Source organism: Arachis ipaensis, chromosome B09 (genome assembly GCF_000816755.2).
Source record: "Arachis ipaensis cultivar K30076 chromosome B09, Araip1.1, whole genome shotgun sequence".
Lineage (NCBI taxonomy): Eukaryota > Viridiplantae > Streptophyta > Magnoliopsida > Fabales > Fabaceae > Arachis > Arachis ipaensis.
Window position 1 is genome coordinate 53,323,663 of NC_029793.2, and position 21,534 is coordinate 53,345,196.

The 21,534-nt window shown below is 36.1% G+C and overlaps 1 protein-coding gene across 1 annotated transcript; it reads right to left on the reverse strand.

The window, feature by feature from the left end:
- Positions 877-4,550, reverse strand: LOC107618580. Its single transcript, XM_021112747.1, has 4 exons — positions 4,084-4,550; positions 2,725-3,050; positions 2,565-2,654; positions 877-1,716 (listed from the first exon to the last, which is right to left on the reverse strand). The coding sequence occupies exons 1-4, from the start codon at positions 4,292-4,294 to the stop codon at positions 1,360-1,362; spliced, it is 984 nt and encodes a 327-aa protein (XP_020968406.1). The 5' UTR covers positions 4,295-4,550; the 3' UTR covers positions 877-1,359.

The window sequence follows — 21,534 nt, forward strand, 5'->3', positions numbered from 1 at the left end:
GATCCTCAATATTCCTTCTCATCTTATCTTCTTAATTGATTGATTATTGCTTTCATTGACTGCTTTATTTAATTTTGCAATTGAGATTAATTCACTGCTTGTGTTCTTAATTTCTTTATAAGCTTTATTGTTATTTCATTTCCATTTTCAGTCATTTACTTTTAGTTCATTTCCTCTACTGCCAACTCATTTGTTTTTTGTTTATGTTTCGTAATTAATCATCATTCAAATATGAATTGTCTAATTAGAATAATCAATTAATCATTGTTTGCTTAATCTGTTGATCTTCATGGGAACCATAACCCACTCATTGTGGTATTATTTGATGCGATTCGGTGCACTTGCCAAGTTGTGGATGATGCTATCATAATTCCTAATCTTTTTACTTAATTTCCAATAACTGGTATAATGACCACAGTAACTTGACAACATAACAGTTACATATATAAAGATCCTTACTTCTCTTATAGGAAGACCTTGACAGATCACACCCTTAGTTAACAACCTCACACCGAACTTCATAAAGAACCTCAAAACTTAGATACCTCAAAACCTCTTGACGTCGCACAACAAATATACACCCGTAACACGGGTGCTCATATATAATTTATTAATATCTACTCTAGCACCTCTTAGTCTCTTACGACCCATACGAACCTGAGCATACAAGTCCCTACTTGTAAGCTCCAACATTGGGATTGACCAGATCAAAACAATAAAAACTCTGAAACGTGAAGAATGATAATGATCTTGTTTATCCAACCTTTTCTCTTTATAATTTTGTTAAGTAATAACTACACCTCACCTGTCCTCATCTTTTTGAAAAAGAATAGAAAAATTCTTACTTCAATCCGAAACTGATTTTAATAACAAAAATATTTGAAGTTTCATAAAATAAAATTATGTGCGAAGCAGGGGCCCATTTTGCACAAGATGATTTACATTGTTCAAGAAGACATTCATGATTTTCCTTTGCAAAATGTCACACTCAATAACGTTACATGTCTCGCGAGAACTGTTTCAGTCAGTGAGTTTAAGTTACAACATTCTCAGCGAAGTAATGAGGACTCATCCTCTTCCTCTAACACCAACAGAGTTTAACCGAGCCATTGCTGTGCACGACGATCTCCGCTACCACCAACAGAATGTCGAATGCTGATCTTCTCTCCAGCATACTTTTGTTGAAGCCATTCAAAAGCATTTACATCGAGTTTTCCATTAACTGACTTCCCTTGCTTCCTGCGTGTTAGTTGCTCCCTTATGGAAGCCCACAATTTCCCAATAGCATCCCTTTGACGTGCTGTAAATCTAGCCTCATTATCAAAGGTATATGAATACAACAGAAAAGAGTACACGAATTTACCATGGTGTTTTATAACGCCGAGCCGCAATCTCTAAACAAGTTATCAGGGCTTCTCTTTGTGACTTGAGGAATCTCTTGGTTTCTTCCTCATCCTCCTTTATCTTCACAGCTCCCTCACTCTTTGTCTTTAATTTTTCACCTTTCTTTGTGGATTCATGAAGCAGTGCATCAAGCCCAAATGGGTCAGCTTGATCCTCATCATTATTATCCTTGTCTTTGGCACGTGTTTTACTATCTTCATCTGCCACATTTGTATTGTCTTCCAGAGACATTGCTTCCTCTGCATCATCATCCTTTGTTGCAACAGGAAGGTTAGATATAGCATCCTTGATTTGTCCAGCTGCTTTTGAGAACTGTATAAAAAATTGGGGGAAAAAAAAAGCATAAGCAACCCAATAGATATCTTTGTAGGCTCAAATAATGAAATCAACTGAATAAGACCTATATAAATAACAGTATCTGAAATGTAAATCATGGTGACTAAGCATAAGATAAACACATGATGAATAAAATTTAGCAAAATATTTTAAGCAATAGTTTGGTGCATTATTAGTTTTTTTATTACACTATAAATACAGAGAGTCAAGTATCAGCTATCTATAACATCAACCTCGGAGTTTTAATAATCAAATAAACAAAAATTGAACCATGTAAATAAAGAATGTTGCAATTGGAAACTGAACCAGACCTCCCATACCCCTAGAAACGCCACATCTCATATACTGATACACCCCCTGCCCTACTATGCATCTGACACAAGAATATGGCATGGGCGAACAATGTGGATCCTCTATAGGCGATAACAATTGTTATCCCTCCAAAAAAATTGATCTTATTGTCGGTCCAGAGAACTTTCCTTTTAAATTCAACTTGACTTCCGCAAGAAAGAAATCTGTGGGAGACTATATTTACACATTATATCCATCTTTAGTCATATTCATATACAAGGAAAACTGACGTATTGATATGTGAAGTGATAAATTCAAAAGTAGTTTACAGAAAGCAATAATGATATACAAATATTAATTACATGACAAGAAAATGACAGTAAATGTATGACACAGCAGACTTTGATTTTTTTGGTGCATGAATAATTTCTTTTCATGTAAATAGCCAAAAGGCAACAATATGCTTCAAGCTTATTTCCTCAAATAGGAAGACAACAAAAGGTGACTCAGCAAGCCTTTAGTGTAAATCATACCACAAAGCTGTCATCTGTGTATAAATCATTTGCTACCACGGCCATTATTGTCCATGCTGCCAGTTGATTCCTTTGTTTCTTATTGAGGTGCTGAAATTAATGGACAGGAAAGGATCAGGAAATCCGTCAGAGACACTCTAATCTGTTAAAAAACACTCACCAAGGACAGATATATCATGTGAACTTTTAATCTTACTTCTTTGGTGCTTTGTGCTTCCATGAACAGAGAATGATAGTCAGCCCGCACCGAAGGATCTGTACAAGGTGTAGATGATAACATTGCAGCTTCTAATATGGCAAAAAAATAATCACTAGTTCCAGATTTTACACTTCCAGCTTGAATCAGCTGTATAGCAAGCTTCGCAGCCTTGTTGACCTTTGCAGGGTTCTTGATGTGGGAAGTTATCTTCTTCATGGCCTTAATAACCTGTCCTTCAGAAGCATCCGTAGAGGTTTTAAATTTCAAGCTTTTTTTTGGTGCTGCAGCTGCATTCACAGCAGATAATGTAGGTTCAGATTTCAGAAAATTTATTAATGTAAAATTCATCATTTTAAACAGATGTGTAAGTGAATACCAAAGCAATAACTGCATAATATACCAGCATTTCTGTAAATCCAGGAGAAAATATACCAAACTTCGATCCTCTTTCTATTGTTGCAACACCACAAACCAAGGTCTTCATATAGTTAGATAAAACAACCTAAAGTGATTTATACAGCATATACATGGATAACTTTCAGACTTTCGCAATCATGAATCAACCTAAACTTTTCATACTTCATAATAAAAAACAAAACATGTATTGTTCCACTAAGCAACGCCTCAGGTTCAAACACTGCATAAAGAAAACTAAGACTTTACTGTTATCATAAGCTGATCAGAACTATGGTCTACTAGACTCTATATGCTAAAAGCTTTACACTAATATTACTGAAAGAGCAAACAAGACAGGTCACGTTAGATGAATTTAGCAGTCAAATTGAACGTAAAATGAGTACTTACTATCTTTTAGCATCTTGCACTTGATTAATTCAATGCCTATTTTTCCTAAACCAGGTAAACTAAGACACTGTTTGGATGCATGGCAAGTTTTGGAAACGTTTATAGAATGTGTTTCTCGGTCAGCAAGGAATGGAATGGTCAAGAATGTCTTACAGAACCTCACTTTGCCGTCGAAAATAAGGGAAATAGCATATTATCTTTTCTATTCCATCACCAGCCATGGAAGTCCCCAAACAAGGGTGTGCCGGTGCGGCATACATATAACAATCCATTCTCTTCTTTTCTATTCCATTCCATTACTTACCAATTTGCCATCACAAATATATCTCCCAAACAGAGTCTAAACGAAAGGCCTTTTTTTTCCCTCTTAACCCCGATTCGAAGGAAACCCTAATCCTAGGGTTATATGCTTCCCAGTAATAAATAAATACATAAACAAAATGTTAAACTAAAAAGCAGTGATTGCCGACGTAAAACAAACAATTGAGTTAAGAAGGTAAGAGAAATTGAAGTAACCTTGAGTGTCAGACGGAGTATGGTTTGGGCGCTTGAGGGCACTCTTGAGAATTGGCTTCGATGGTGGTGCTGCTGCTGCAACTTGAGAGGATTCCGTGTCGTTGTTAGCGGTGCTGGGAAAATTGAGATGCGGTTTTTGTTGTCGCTGCGGCGGTTCAGGATCATCATGGTGTTGAGGTGGAGGCAATCCCTCGAATAGGTTGTGTGCCATGTCGGTCACCAATTACTGCTTCTGATTCTCCGATTATAATTACGATTATGACGAAGCACAGAACACGCCCACCAACACCACGACTTCCCAAAGACCCAAATCCAAAACCCCTAAACAATGATGACTTCTTGTGCGCTTCTGTCAGTTTGGTTTAGCAAGAAAATTTAAGATCCCACATGATTGAATCGCGCATGTACACGTGGTTACCGTAGGGGCCAGCTTCGCAGGAGTGGCAGGAGTCCATCTCCAACGGCATGCAACAAAATATTATTGTGTGTAATAAAACCACAGTTTTCAAGAAACAAAAAAAAAAAAAACATAGTTTTTTTTATCAAACCACCGAAGCCCTGAATCAATGGCAGCATCACCTGCCTCACTAGGAGTTGTGCCTCACTAGGAGCTGCACCTAGGTTTGAATCCTCAATGAGGAATATAGAACCTATACTAGTAGTAGTAGTGTGTGTTGTGTGAGTGGGTGTGTGTTGTGTCATGTGTAAGACTCAAAATAAAATAAAATCGAACCGAACCGATGGGTTTAACTAGATTAATTGGAAATCAGTCATATGCTCAGTTTGGTTGATCCCAAAAACTATCTAGCCAAAAGCTGACTAAAGGACCGACTTAATCGGCGGTTAACTGGTGAACCATCGACATCGCCGAATTTGTTAAGAGTTTTCGGTTCGGGGCATACACTAAAAAACGTTACTATTTTATTAAAAAAAAAACCCTAAAGATTGAAGAATCCTAGCCCAATACTACCATGCCACCCCTCTCTTTTTCCTTGAACTTTGAACGTTGGAGAGTGAAGAACCCTAGCCTCCAAATCTCCTTGGAAGTTCGAAGTTCGAACACAGTTGTAGCCACCATTCCTCTTCAAAGTCATCACCGAACTCTTCTTGTCTGGGAACAAACTATGGGTGTCGCGTCGCATGTTGAAGTTCTATTCGACGAAAGTTCAAACGCAACCCGCAGCCACCATCCCACTTCTCATCATTCCTCCTCTCGTTGCCGTCGTAGGAAGGTCTCCTACTCTCTTCTCCTCTCATCGTTCTCAATTGTCGTCGCCGTCACTTTCCTTCCTCGCTCTTTCTCACTCTCACCATGAATGTCTCTCTAAATCGTCACCTCTGTTTCACTGCTCGCTTATTCACAGTAGGGACCTTGCTTTCACCTTTAATTTGTTTCGGTCCACTGCTCTTTTGATTTTGAGTTGATTCTTCTGAAATAATTTTTTTGATTATTGATGTTACATTATTAATTTTGTTGATTTCTAATTTTATTGTCTAATTGTATGGATATTGGCTTCTGAGTTTGTCTTCTAAACTTCTGATGCTAGATGTAATTGTTGATTTTGTGTTATGATGCTGCATGTATTGTTGGTTTGTTGATGTGATTTGAAATTGTGTGTAAATCTATGTTCAATAATCCATACTTTGTTGTTGTCTGTATTTAATTTGTGTAAGTTTGTGTTTGTAATTGTTGCTAATTAAAAAGTTTTTTTTTTTGAAAATGAAACTATTAGACAGGGATCATGAATCACATTTATTCAATTTTTAATAATTTTATTTTATATTTAATTAAATTGATTGAATTCTGATTGGACCATTGAACCATTTAACCAGTTATCTTATCAGTTCATTAACTGATTTGGATTTTGCAACCTTGAATAAAACTCATGCGTCATTGTATACCAAGAAAAAAAACCATTATGCGTCATTGTACACAATAAAAAAACTCATGCATCATATCTCTCAAATGAGAGAAAGTTCCTCTCAAATGGAGAGTAGCTTAGAGCATTATGTCATGCTCTTTGAGGGAAGACTAACCCTCAATATCTCTTATTTCTAGCATACTATTATTAGGCAAAATTTTCTCATATCTTAAAACAAAAAACGTTTACCATCCCAACATATTCCACAAAATAAATAGTTTATTCTATCCTTGACCTAGCCTAATATTGTCCATGTCAGCACAACCAATACCAACTTTTCATCATGTTCAACATGATGATAAACCACGGTATTGATCGCATAGAAAGAAAAACCATCAGGCTCAATCTAGATTAGAGTCTAGGATACAAACCAAATTGTTTGAATGTAGTCAGGAAGATCATCTCTAAAAAGAAAGTAAAGTTTAATGTTTTCATGAATACAATCCAAAGTATGTGGGGAAATCCAAGAAAATCCAAAAAGGATGGCTATCTCTGAGGTGGGAATAAACAAAGTGCTCGTTAGCTTCCAAGAAAGTTTCTGGATAATGGACCATGAAGTGTAAGAGAAAATTTGATAAACTTAAAATTTGGCTACAAGGTGAATCTATTATGGACACATACGTAGAGTTTTAGTTGAGTATTGATGAGCCAAAATTGATATGCTCGTATTATTAGCAACTGCACCAAATTGCAACAAGTAATAGCACATTGAGTGGATATCATTCTACAAGGATTAATACATTGAGGCAAGCAACATCTAATATAATCTCTAATTAGATAAATCAAACTTTGGAAAGAGGAAGTTGGATCTTGAATTAGAAGCAAGAATGATGCGTGAGCATCTTAAGCACTTGTCATTAAAATTTCTTATAGAAAAGTTGTGACTTTTTTTTTAATAATTATATGATTTTCAAGGATTTTCTATTAGTATTTTGATTTAATTGGTTTCATGATTCTTGTAGAGAAATTTTAGGAAAAGGGAAGCAAAAGAATAAGGAGGAACTAAGAATTAAAGACAACTGCAAAAAGAATTCGTGGATGATATCAACCCTGACCTCTTCACACTCCAACAAAAATAGCTTGAGCTATAGACGTCCAATTGACGCAGTTTTAGCAGCATTAGAAAGCTAACTTTCAGAGCTTTCCAACAATATACAATAGTTTATACTTTTTCTCTAGCATCACTGCGCTAAATGCCGCGACATTGGCATTTAACGCCAAATCGCATCCAGCATCACCATTCCATGCGGGAGTCCCGGCGCCAATCACCAGAAACTGGTGCTAAACGCCAGACAAGCAGTAAGGAAGTGCAGAAGGGCATAAAAAGCGGCGCCAAATGCCTACAAGAGCCCCAAACTCGAGAAATCTTTGTAATTAATGAAGATTTAAAGACACCAAGCTTAAATTACAAGGAAGATCATTAGTTAGTCAAAGAGTCATTAAGAAAAGATTTGATTTAATTAGATTTGATTTTGTTTTGATTTAGTTTGAATTTGAATTCTAGGGTTAGTCTTAGAAGTTTTACTATAAAAAGAGGACTTCCTTCCTCCCCAAGGACACACACTACACTCTCCCTCTCTTCCATCTTATACTCCTCATTAATTTTAAGTTTTATATTAGAGTAGGATTTGGAATTTTCTGCACTATGGGCAACTAATCCTCTATTGTTAAGGTTAGGAGCTCTATTTACTTTGATGGATTAATAATTATTTATTCTTCTACTCTTGATTAATGTTTTGATTATTGTCTAAAGAATTAATTTCGTTCTTCATCCTATGGATTAGTGATTATTGGAAAATAACTATAATTCTACTTGAATTCTATTTGAGTCTTGGAAAAGTTATATCATTTGAATTACAGCTTGAAACCAATTTCTCACAATTTTTAATTATCTGAACTTAGTGTGGCACGTGACATATAACTGCATTATGCTTTGGGGTTCTTAGGGTTGTGTGGTTTATAAATCAAAATTTGAACTTCGCCCTCTAATGTAATTAAGTGATCAAGGGATTGATAGTTGGTTGCATTAGAAGATATCAGATTGCCTAGGAATAGAAATTTAGTCACTTGGGATTTGCCATAAATATAATCTTTTCATGATCAAGGTAGTTGACATTGAATATTAATCCGAAAATTTAAACATCTATGACACCTTAACTATCTTTGTCATATTATTTTCTTAACCAATTTTAGTTTGCTTTTATTTAATTCTCTGTTTTTATGTTATTTTCTATTGAAACCCTAAAATTTGATTGTATGACTAAGAATAATCAATTGACTATTGTTTGTTTAATCTGTTAATCCTCGTGGGATCGATACTCACTCACCTGAGTTTATTACTTGGTACGACCCGATGCACTTACCGGTAAGTTGTGGATTGTAAATTCCTCACCAAAGAATAGTGAAGAAGAATTAACCATTAAGATGATTATAGAATGTAAATGGAAGAGGACTTAGAAAATTAAGAAGAAATCAAGAATGGGGGATATTAAAGGCTTCGGAGATGTTAAATTCTTAGGAAGGGCAATGCTTATGTTTCCTTACTTTGACTCATTCAAAAAAAAAAAAATTCACAGCAAATCATTTATAATTAAATTTCAATTTCTTGGCAATTCAATTTCTCTTATCCTAATTACTTGCCAATTTCTTAGTCAATTAATTAGAAAAAGAGGTGAAGAACGGTTTCAATTTAAAGCCGCACAATTTTCAAAATACTATTCCTAGTGAAGTTAAAAATCATGAGAAAGAGTTTAGAGCGAATTCCAATATTAAAATATTTAAAGTAATAAAATAATCCAAGATAGAATTAGAATATTTTCCAATACTTCTAACCATTAAAGATGAAGAACAAAACTCAATCTTAAAAAAGCAAAAAAGCATGAATCAAAATAAAGGAAACACTTGCATTACTAATCCATAAAAATAAAATAGATCTCCTAACTTTTAACAAGAGAGGTTTAGTTGATCATGGTAGAGATGAAAATAACTAAAACTTGAGAAGGAGAGGTTCGGTCCTAGAGTGGTGTTCGATGGTGTATATCCCTTCTTGTGAACCTTGTTCACTTATTTATATCTAACTTCCTAACTATTTGAAATTCAAAAACTAATCTAATCTTATTTTTCAAAGAGAAAGATAACTTATTCAAATTCAAATCTAATTTAATATAATCTAACAACCAAATCCTATCTTTCTGGAATAGGTTGTTGCTAACTAATCATTTAAATCTTGAATCTTGACTTGAATTGAAGCTTCCTGGGAGTTGGCTAGGCATTTGGTGCTGGACTTGATGGAATTAGCGCTAGGCTTGAAGCAATTTGGATTACTAGGAGTGAAAAGTGCACTTGGAGCTGAGCTTCGACCTTTGGAGTTTTGATAGAGTTGGGTGCCACTTCTTGGATCTAGGCTCCAATCCATTTGTGCTCCTTCCCAGGCACGAAGGAGCTGGGCTCTAATCCTTGGAGTTTTGGTGGAGTTGGGTGCCACTTCTTGGATCTAGGCTTCAATCCATTTGTGGTCCTTCCCATGTACGAAGGATTTGGGCTCCTGGTCTTGAAGATGGGCTCTAAATTTGGGCTTGGCCTCTTTAAGCCTAATGCCACAAAGCTTGTTTTATTGTTGATTTTACCCTGATATACTTAATTATATCCTAAAAATACAATTATTCTAACACAACTTCAAATATATGCTTAGTTATCAAAACTTTTCTAATAAGAATTTGATTTAAAAACTAAGAAAACAAATGAAAAAGAAGCCTAAAAACTACTTAAGATGACTAGTCATCACAACACCAAACTTAAGTCTTTGCTCGTCCTCATAGAGTTTAGCTTAATGAAAAGAATTGAAGGTCTTTGAAAATTCAAGTCCAAATTAAAAGTGGGGTTTTCAATTACTCCCTGATTATAAACGGACTTATCTTATCTTAATAATTTTTGCATATTTAGGAATCAAGAATCTTTCAAAAATTAAGTTTCGGATTGTATTATGAGACTCTTTTTAGAATTATATGATCCTTGAAGTACTTTGCTCATTATTTTAACTAGGATAGACTTTTTTTTTTGAAGTTCTTGACTCTAAGTGTTTTGTCTTAAGGAGCTCTTAATAGGTTTTCAATCGATAATCCCGAGCTAGTTGGTCCAAGTTACCTGGTGATAAAGCACCTTTTGAATCTAATTACCGAAGCCCCTCCTTGACAAAATTATGCCATAAGCACATAACTAGAAATTTTATTCATCCCATCATTGATGCCCAGAGCCTCTTTGGCAATTCTTTAATGTGGACTTTCAATCTATAATCCCGAGCCAGTTGGCCCAAGTTATCGGGTGATAAGACACCCATCGGATTTAATTACCTAAGTCTCTCCTTGACACATAAACATCATAGGCATATAACTAGGCTCTAATCATTAGTACTCAGAGCCTCATTGCTTTTGAATATTTATTATTTTTCTATACTTCTTTCTTTCTCCCTCTTTTTCTTTTGTTTCAAGGATTTTGAAAGTTCAGAATCTCATAATATGTCTCTAGAACTTTTGTTTTTGGAAATTTTGTCTCCTTTTTCTTAAAGACCACTCAAATACTTTAAATTAATAGAATATAATCATGCTTATTACTATCCACCATATTTCAATAGATTTCTTTGTTATTCATTCAATTTCTTTTATTAAAGGCCACTCTTTTTACATCACTAGAGTTTGTGAAAACAAGTACAAAGTATTAAGCACAAAGAAAAAAACAAATAAAAGTAAAGAAATAGAAACATAATGCAAAGAAAGAAAAAGAAAACAAAGACAAAATAAAAGAAAAGGAAAACGAAAGAAAACTAACTACCCAAACAAAATTAATTTACTAAAGTCCTCATTCATCCCCATCTTCTTCATCCTCAGTTTTGACCATTCTGTTGTTATCCTACTAACACCAAACTTAGAGTTTTGCCAGAATTGAAGTTTGAATGAGAAGGTATGTATGTGTGCAAAAGGGCTATAATGAGCAGAAATTTAAGTATGGTGGTTAAAAACATAGAAAATCATGCATGCAAGATTTTAAAAACTAAATTTTTGAATTTAAAATTTTATGAAGATACTTGGAGATTGAGGTAAGTGAAGGAGAATGCCACAAATGCTGTAAGAACTAGAAAATTAATTAACCATTTGAATAAATAGGATAATTATAATTTAACTGTCTAAAATAGGTTAGAAAATTTAGAGATATTAATTTAAAAATTTTAAGTTGAGATTTGGATTCAACAATTTTTTTCAAGTGGGAAAAATATAATTTTCTGCCAAAAAATGTGTAAAAACACGTACCAGTTAAATTGGTCCGTCATTGCGAGTGTAAGAACCGTAATTAAAATCGACCATTTAGATAATATAAAATAATAATTTAATTTCCCGGAATAAGTTTGAAAAATTAGACATCTTAATTTAAAAATTTAACGGTGAGATTTTAATTCAGTGAATTTTTTTTAGTGAGAAAACATAATTTTCTGCGAAAAATTGTGTAAAAAAGTGTATCGGCAAATTAGCCGGCAATGCCAGTTTAAGTCTGTCTGGTACTATATGAGAGTCATAAAAATAGTAGAAAAACATAGAAAAATTTTTAGAATTAAAAACTAGGCACTAATTCTAAAGGTTTTAGCCCAAAGTTGGGCCAAATAGGCCAAAAAGATAACGGGTTGGACCGGGTCCAAATTGGGCCAAAGCCCTAGTGAAGGAGAAGAGATAGCCACCATTAAAACATTGTTCAGACTCTCACTCTTTTGCTTGTAACTTGAGCTCGGTGCTCCGATTCACGTCCCGTTTGCGGCTATGCGAAGCTCTCGCTGAGTTTGTCAGTTCTAGCTAGGCATTATACGTAAGAAGTCAAAATTTTCAATCCATTCTTTAGCCCTAATAATTTTGAAAATATAGATTGTGATTTTGAGTAGATTTTTGTGTTTTAGTTGTTTAGGTGCCATCCAATAGTGAGTTATTGTTGGTTCCAAAACACCATTGTAAAAGGTAAGGTTCCTCTTTTCCTTTGTCTATTTGTGAATTTAATTAACTCTAAGTGTTAATGGTGGTAATATTGGTACGTATAGCTTGAAATTTTGATTATTGGAGCTGATTGAGAACATTGGAATTGAGTTTGGGGGAAGGCTTGTTAGAATCAAATTTGGTAATTTTGTGCATATTAGGAATTGGCTAAGGTATGGTTTCGATTTTCTCTATATAATATGTAATGTTTCGTGACACTTAAGCTAGTTGACCTTAAGATAGGATTGAATTGAATAAATGGTTGATTGGATTATGTATGTGATATGTAAATTATGATGAGGTTGTATGAGTTGCATGTGGTTGGATGTGAAGATGATAATTGTGATATAATGATTGTAATACTATGTTAGTGATGTGATGATGTTGTATATTGATGAAGGATGAATTGTACAGATTGTTGATATTGAAATATTGATTTGGAATTATTGATTTTGTTGGATTATGGTGGGAAAATTGAGTGAAATAGGTGTTGAAGTGATTAAGGTACAATGGAATAGTAAAGTGTAGTATGTGGTAGTATTTTGTGATGAAATTGAGTAGGTTTTGATTTGGTTTAGCTTGGCTTTGAAATTTGGAAACTAGAGAACTTTGATGATTTTGTGTAAAACCTTATTTTTAACGAACTTTAGTGAGGCATAACGTGGCCTCCAGACCCCCATTTTTTATGAAACTAAATTTTTATGAAATTTGTATCCAAGAGCTTTAAGACGTTTGAATAACGAATGAAAAATATTTTAAAACGAAAAAGTTATGCGCATTTGAAGTTTGGTGCAAAAATCTGAAGTTCTGCACCTTTAAAAATTTTCTAAGTCTGATACAGCAAGCGTACGCGAACCTGTGCACGCGACGCGAGCATTGTCCTCTGTTTGGGGTGTCTCGCATATGTTGGCACTAGCATGCGTATGCAGATAGGAGGCGTACGGGAGACCCTTATTTTTGCTGAAAACTTGTTTTCTTTCAATTTCAACTGGTTCTCTAGCTTTCTACACTTTTTTAATTGTTTTTTAAGACTTCTAACTAGTAATTATACTTTGAGTCTAAAAAGAAAGAGTTAGGGGACTTAAGATTAAATTTTCTGTTGGAGGGTTTAGAAGACGGAGACTTAGGTTTCTGAAGTACTGTGGATGGACTAGTTGGGTAAATTGATGGAGTACTATATTGGTTACAAACTTGAGAACTTTGAAACTGACGATGGTTAAAATGAACTTGGAACTTGGATATAAATGCTTCAGATTGTTGGAAGTTGATGAACTAGGTATCAAAGAACTTGTTCTATGAATAGTGGTGAGTCCCGCTTGTCAAGGTCACGGCGCCGGCATAAGGATGGTGGTTAATTCCACTTACATTGAGATGTGAGGGCAGAGGTAGTATCCCGCTCACATAACCTTCTCAGCTACAAAAGTGTGCCAAGAACTATATTCTTGGAATGAGCATGCAAGTGCGCAAGGCATTATATCCTCGGAATGGTAGTGTGTCAGGCACTATATCCTCGGAACAATAGTGCGTAGGGCACTATATCCCTGACGTGGTAGAAAGGCTACATCCGAAAGGATATGTCGGGTTGGCATTTATGGACCAACAAGTGATATCACGAGCCAATAGGACAGGCATTCATCATGTGCATCTTCTATTTGTTTGGCATCCCTGAACCTTATACCTTATATATTTGGCACTGTTACCATACTGAGAACCTCCGGTTCTCATGCCATATGTTGTTGTTTTTCAGATGCAGGTCGTAACCCCACCTCGGTGAGTTGCGGGATGGTAACAGGGCGGAGTGTCTCTTGTTTTTTTGTTTTGTACTTTGGTTATTTTGATGTATACCTCTCACTTTTGTACTTTATACTTTGTTGCCTTAGAGGCTAAACTTTGAGAGACAGGTTGTATATACTGTTTCAACTAAAAAAACTTTATTATGTGTGTATTTAACTAGTCGAAGAAGTCATGAAGAGTTTATCTCGTTTTCTGTTTACACGATAATTTGTATTATTTTAGATATTATGTTTCTCTCGCCTTTATCTTTACAAATTTTGTAATAGGGATAGGAATTGTGATATGCAATGCTTGTAAATTAAAATTATGTATATATATATATATATATATATACTTTGTAATCTTTTGTATTTTATTAACATGTTGTATCTTGTACCTTAATGCATTTAGTTATTGATAAACTCCGATTTTGTGGTTTATCTTGTACTTAATTTGGGTGGTTTTATCAACTTTTCTCACATTTATTCAATGAATTAGCATGATTTTGCAATTCTCCCTTGATTTGTGCTTAAATGTGAAAACATGCTTTTTAGGCCCTAAAATTGGTGATTTTAATTCACTTTAATTCCATTTGATGCCTTGATATGTTTGTTGAGTAATTTCAGGTTCATAAGGCAAGTATTGGATGGAAGAAGTGAAGAGAAAAGCATGCAAAGTGGGAGAACTCATGAAGAAATGAAGGAACCGTAAAGCTGTCAAGCCTGACCTCTTCGCACTCAAACGACCATAACGTGAGCTATAGAGATCTAAATGAGGCGGTTTCAGTTGCGTTGGAATGCTAACATCCGGGGCTTCGAAATGATATAAAATTTGCCATATGTTACTTCGCGTTCAGGGACGCGAACGCGCTATGTACGCGTGCGCGCCGATGCTGTCCGTGGCCCACTAAAGAGAAATCACCCTGAGCGATTTCTGAAGCATTTTGGGCCCAATCCAACTCATTTTTAATGATATTGAACCCAAGGATTAGAGGGAGAATGAACCAAATAGTCATAGTTTAGTTTTCATCATGTTTTAGGAGAGAATTCTAGAGAGAGAGGCTCTCTCCTCTCTCTAGATTTAGGATAGAAATTAAGGTAGAGTTAGGTTAATCACTCTCAAATTTCTCTTTCAATTCTTGTTTTGATTTCAATTCTCTTTATATTTTAGTGTTCTATTGTCTTAAACTTCTTATTTTCTCTAGTCATTTTCTTATTTTGCTCTCTTTAATGTTGATGAACACTTGTTGGATCTTGTTTACATTTAATGAAATTTAATGTTGATGTTCTTTTAATTTATGATTTGGATTGTTGATTTACTTTTCTTGCAATTGGTAGTTGTTAGATTTTACTATTTCTTGTCATTTATTATGCTTTCCTTTTATGCCTTCCAAGTGTTTGATAAAATGCTTGGTTGGGCTTTAGAGTAGATTTTGAGCATTCTTGGCTTGGAAAGAGTAATTGGGCAATCTTGAGTCATGAAAACCCAACTTATGTTGGTGATCTAGAGTTGTTAGCTAATATTGTTTCTATTGACACTAATCTTTTGCTAATTTAATTAGTAAGTTGATTAGGACTTTTGGATTGAGATTAGCTAGTCTTGTTAGACTTTCTCTCATGGAAGATAATATGATACCTTCTTCCAATGTTGGAGATGACGTAATAAGATAAATTCTTGTTATTATTGTGGTATGATTGATTAATCTTGTTTGACTTTCTCCCTATTTGTTGGAGTTGACTAAATAAGATGAATTAATCATTGCATGACTAGGATAGAAAGCCTATGATCTCAACACTTGCCATGAATGTCTCTCTTTATTAATTGCTTTCTTTAATTGCTCATTTTACTTTATTGTCATTTAATTTCTTGCCCTCTTATCAATCAAAAACCCCCCTTTGATCTTCATAGCCAATAATTAGACACTTCATTGCAATTCCTTGTGAGACGACTCAGAGTCTAAATACTTCGGTTAATTTTTATTTGGGGTTTGTTAATTGTGACACAACCAAATTTTTGATTGGGAGGATTGTTTGTTGGTGTAAAACTATACTTGCAACGAGAATTCATTCATTTTGTGTGAAATTCTATACCGACATGACAATTTTCTTTAAATCAAAATGGCGCAGTTGCCGGGGAGTTGCAATGGTGTTATGTTATTGGCTATTGTATATATGTGAATATGCTTCTTTGCTAGTTTTTGCTTGCTTTAGGAGTTAGTTTTTATTAGTTCTTATTAGTACTTGTTTTTATTCTCTTTTGCTATTATGAATTCTCATCCTCACTTTGGCTATGAGTTTGGCTCAAATTATGTTGTAGGAAATGGGAACTACAATGAGAATGTGCATCAAGGATGGAGCAATCAAAGATGGGAGAAGCCTCAAGGGATTGATCAACCTTATTGGCAACAACCCCCTCCGGTTTCTTATGGGTATAATTCTAATCCTAATGCATATCAATCTAATGGATGTGGTGACCCTTATTGTGATTGTCAACAACCACCACCACATGCCTATGAACCACCCCTCAACATGACTTTGAACCACCTTACTCACAAGTCCCCTACCACCAAATACCCCCATATGACCCCAACCCTTATCCACCCTACCAACCACCTTATGAGCCATATGAACCATACATAGAACCACCACAATCCCAACACAATTACTCTCAAGAACCACCTTAATATACACCAACTCCATACCCTTACCAAAATGAACCACGTTCCAACTATAATGCCTTCCCCTCAAACAATGAACCTTTCATTCCACCATCACCTCCCAATGATGCCCCCACGCATGAATTGAGAGATCTTAAATCTCATATCTTAAGGTGACAAGAGGAGGATGAAAAGAAGTTTAAAGATCTAGGAGCCAACATGGCTATGCTAGTGGAAGCCGTTAGCAATATGGCCTCCTCCCGACTAAGCCTAAGCAACCAAGGCACTTCCATTGACGAATGTGGAGAAGCAACTAAGAAGCATAGTGAGGGAGTAATTTTTAGAGCTTCAAGGTGAAGAAGAGGAGTTGAAGAAAGAATTGCCACAAAGGGAAGAAGTTAAGACAATTGAGCCGGAAGAAGTGGTTGAAGCCTTTGAAGAGGTTGACCAAGAGATGGATTCAATCATTGAAGAATTCTTATGTATAATTGAATCCTCTCCAATTGAGTTTGACATAGAGGGTAAGGAAGAAGATACCTCACCTCTCATGCCCTTGGTAAGCAATGAAGAAGAGATTGAATTGGAAGGAAGTTACCAAGAAGAAGAGGTTGAAATTGAAGAAGCTTGTGAAAAGGTGGAAATAATAAAAGAAGAGCACAAGGGAGTGGAACTTGCAAGACCATTGGAGACATCCCTTCCTAAGTCACCATCTAATACAACATTCAAGTGGGTAAAATTTCTATCCCTAAGCTTCACTTTCCCACTTGAATATGGGTTGATTGAAAATGATGGTCAACTTAGAGCTCTTTGTGGAGTTAAGAGTAAGAGAGAGTTGTGTAGTGGTTGGAAGCATCACTCTAAGTTCATGATGGTTGCTTGCTCAAAGTTTGATTGCAAGGTTTGGTGTGGAGCTAAATTGTATGGGTCTAGGAAGTTGTTTGGAGGCTTCTTTGAGAATTCCAAGGCTAAACCACCCAATTGGAATCATGATGATCAATTTGAAGATGGGTGTCAAAACAAAGTGTGGGATCCCGGATCGCACAAGGAGAATCAAATTTGGGAGCTCATGGTTTGTGAAGAACTCCATCAAAACTTGAAGATATTAAAATTGAAGAATGGAGCTTATTGGAGACTCAAGCATTGGTGGATGTTCAAGGATAGCTTCAAGCACAAGCCACCTTAAGAGGAGCTCCCCATAAGTCCAACTTAAGGATAAGGACAATAAACAAAAGTTCTAGGTGGGAGACACCCCACCATGGTAAACTCTTTTCATTTTTCTCTTTTGTAAATATTGGTAGAATAGGTTTGATTTCATGTTTTGTTTTGTTTGTTGAGTTTATTTGGTAGTATAATATGTTAAATAAGGTTTTAAGGTGTTTGGGTAGCTATTTGGAGGTTTGGAATGCTTGGTTTGGGGCAAGAACTTGGAAAAATTTTGAAAAATAGAGCACCAACCCACGCGTGCGCGCACCTGGCGCGTACGCGCGCCTCAAGCATTTTCGACCATCCACGCGGACGTGCCATGTACGTGGACGCATGGATGCAAAAATCTCACCCCTCCATACATTGACCCGAGAGTTATGCCTACACTGCGCCAGCACCATGCCTGAGGCACAAAACCACCTGTGCGTGCGCGCACCTGGTGCGTACGCGCACCTGGTGCGTACGCGCCCTTCAAGCTATTCACAATATATACAATACCCAATAACATAGCACCATTCGATCCCCGGCAACGGCGCCATTTTGATGATCGTAACTCTCGGCGGTTTAGAATTTATCTAATGAGGTCTCATTGTTAAGTATAGTTTCTAAACTAACCAATAGTCCTTTCATACAAAAATTTAGGTTGTCACAAGTAACAAACCCCAATGAAAATTTATCGGAGTATTTGGACTCCGGGTCGTCTCCCTAGGAACCAATGGAGTGCATGCGTATTGGCTATGATGGGGTAAAAAGGTGGTTTTGTTTATAAGATGGCAAGGAAGTAGACTAAGTGAGTAAGTAAAGAAAGCAAAATAAAGAACTCTTGGCTAAGACTTGGGTACTTGAGATTACCATTGATGAGCGGATATTTTATACGCTTTTTGGGGATAATTTCATATAGTTTTGAGTATGTTTTAGTTAGTTTTTAGTCTATTATTATTAGTTTTTAGGAAAAATTCATATTTCTGGACTTTACTATGAGTTGTGTGCTTTTCTGTAATTTCAGGTATTTTTCTGGCTGAAATTGAAGGAGCTGAGCAAAAATCTGATTCAGGCTGAAAAAGGACTGCTGATGCTGTTGGATTCTGACCTCCCTGCACTCAAAGTGGATTTTCTGGAGCTACAGAACTCGAAATGGCATGCTTCCAATTGCGTTGGAAAGTAGACATCCAGGGATTTCCAGAAATATATAATAGTCCATACTTTGCACAAGGATAGACAACGTAAACTGGCGTTCAACTCCACAAATGGCCTCTGCACGTGACTCACTTAAATCTCAGCCCCAGCACACACCAAGTGGGCCCCAGAAGTGGACCTCTGCATCATCCATCATAGTCTACTCATATTTTGTAACCCTAGGCTACTAGTTTAGTATTTAAACAACTTTTAGAGACTTATTTTTGTATCTCATGACATTTTAGATCTAAACTTTGTATTCTCTGATGGCATGAGTCTCTAAACCCCATTGTTGGGGGTGAGGAGCTCTGCTGTGTCTCGATGAATTAATGCAAGTATTTCTGTTTTCCATTCAAACAAGCTTGTTCCTATCTAAGATGTTCATTTGCGCTTAACTGTGATGAAGGTGATGATCCGTGACATTCATCACCTTCCTCAAACCATGAACGTGTGCCTGACAAACACCTCCGTTCTATATCCGATTGAATGAGTATCTCTGAGATCTCTTAATCAGAATCTCCGTGGTATAAGCTAGAACTGATGGCGGCATTCATGAGGATCCGGAAAGTCTAAACCTTGTCTGTGGTATTCAGAGTGGGATTCAAGGATTGAATGACTGTGACGAGCTTCAAACTCCTGAAGGCTGGGCGTTAGTGACAGACGCAAAAGGATAGTAAATCCTATTCCAACCGGATCGAGAACCAACCGGTGATTAGCCGTGCTGTGACAAAGCGCGTGAGCAAAAAAACCTTTTTCAAAAATAATTTTTCTATTAAATCCTGTGCCAAACTTTAAGTTTGGTGTTTTCTTGTTGATTTTTCTTAAAATTTTCGAAAATTTCCATAACTCATTTGGCTATAGCGTTAATCTGTGTTCTTGGTAATTGGGTTAGAGTCTTTTATATTCTTTTCAAAACCTTCTTTTTCATAAATAATATTTTCTCTATTAAATTTTGTGCCAAACTTTAAGTTTGGTATTTTCCTGTTGATTTCCATTGATTTTCGAAAATTTTGGTTTGGTTTTCTAAAAATTTTAAGTTTGGTGTTCCTTCTTCATGTTCTTGTGTTCTTGTGAGTCTTCAAGGTGTTCTTGAGTTTTCCTTGTGTCTTGATCTTAAAATTTTTAAGTTTGGTGTTCCTTGGTGTTTTCTCTCCAAATTTTTCGAAAACAAGGAGCATTAGATCTAAAAATTTTAAATCTTGTGCTATTTTATTGTTTTTCTCTCTCCTCACTAAATTCAAAAATATCTTTTCTCTCTAATTTTAAAACAAATTTTCGAAAATTATTTTTAAAAAAAAAAATTTAGATTTTTTTCAAAATTTAAAATCTTTTCCAAATCATATCTTTTTCAAAACTTCCTTACCACTTTCTCTCTCCTCATTTCTGTACCTAAGCAGTGACCCTTCCATGAAAGAAGAGGTTAAAACAGCAACTGCTGAACTCAGTCCTGTAGAACAAGCTGCTGAATTTAATCAGCAATTGGACTTCCTAACAAGGCAGTTAGCCGAATTCAAAGATAGACTACAAGAGACAAGGATGGCTAATATACGTATGGAAGAACAGTTTAAGCAAACAAAGCAGCAGCTGTCAAGGCAAATAACAGAAGAATGCCAAGCAGTTCAATTAAGAAGTGGGAAGACATTAAATATCTCACCTCAAGGCAGCAAAAAGTCAAGAAATGAGCAACCCACCAAAGATTCACTTGAGGACAGTAAGAGCCCAGGGAAAAATAATTCTGGCGCTAAAACGCCAGAAAATTGGTGGAAGGCTGGCGCTGAATGCCCAGACCATGCCCAAAACTGGCGTTCAACGCCAGAAACAAGGCAAGACTGGCGTTCAACGCCAGAAATGGGCAAGGATCTGGCGTTGAACGCCCAAACTGGGCAAGATCTGGCGCTAAATGCCCAAAATGGGCACAATTCTGGCGTTCAGACGCCAGGAACAGACAAGGAGTTGACGTCTAACATCACTCTAGTTTCTAACTCTGGCTGTATTGACTACAGAAGGCTCAATACAGCCACCAGAAATGATCATTTTCCTTTACCATTCATAGACCAGATGCTAGAAAGACTAGCAGGTCATGATTATTACTGCTTTTTGGATGGCTACTCAGGCTATAACCAGATTGCAGTAGATCCCAGGATCAAGAGAAAACAGCATTCACATGTCCATATGGAGTGTTTGCTTATAGAAGGATGCCATTTGGGCTATGTAATGCGCCTGCAACCTTCCAGAGATGCATGCTCTCTATTTTCTCTGATATGGTGGAAAAATTTCTGGAAGTCTTCATGGATGACTTCTCAGTATATGGAGACTCATTCAGCTCCTACCTTGATCACCTGAAACTTGTTCTGAAAAGATGCCAAGAGACCAACCTAGTTTTAAACTGGGAAAAGTGTCACTTCATGGTGACTGAAGGAATTGTTCTTGGGCATAAAATCGCAAACAAGGGAATAGAGGTGGATCAAGAAAAAATAGAGGTAATTGAAAAATTACCACCACCTGCCAATGTTAAGGCAATCAGAAGCTTTCTGGGGCATGCAGGATTCTATAGGAGGTTTATAAAGGATTTTTCAAAGATCGCAAAACCTCTAAGCAATCTGCTAGCTGCTGACACGCCATTTGTGTTTGACACAGAGTGCCTGCAGGCGTTTGAAACGCTAAAAGCTAAGCTGGTCACAGCACCAGTCATTTCTACACCAGACTGGAC

What these genes read in the sequence shown, in the direction of transcription:
- LOC107618580 (XM_021112747.1), bottom strand. Translation starts at nt 4,294, where the DNA reads ATGGCACACAACCTATTCGAGGGATTGCCTCCACCTCAACACCATGAT. An exon ending in TACTCCGTCTGACACTCAAG is followed by an intron (nt 3,051 to 4,083) that starts GTTACTTCAATT and finishes CTGTGAATGCAG; the next exon opens with CTGCAGCACCAAAAAAAAGC. An exon ending in ACATGATATATCTGTCCTTG is followed by an intron (nt 2,655 to 2,724) that starts GTGAGTGTTTTT and finishes CATTAATTTCAG; the next exon opens with CACCTCAATAAGAAACAAAG.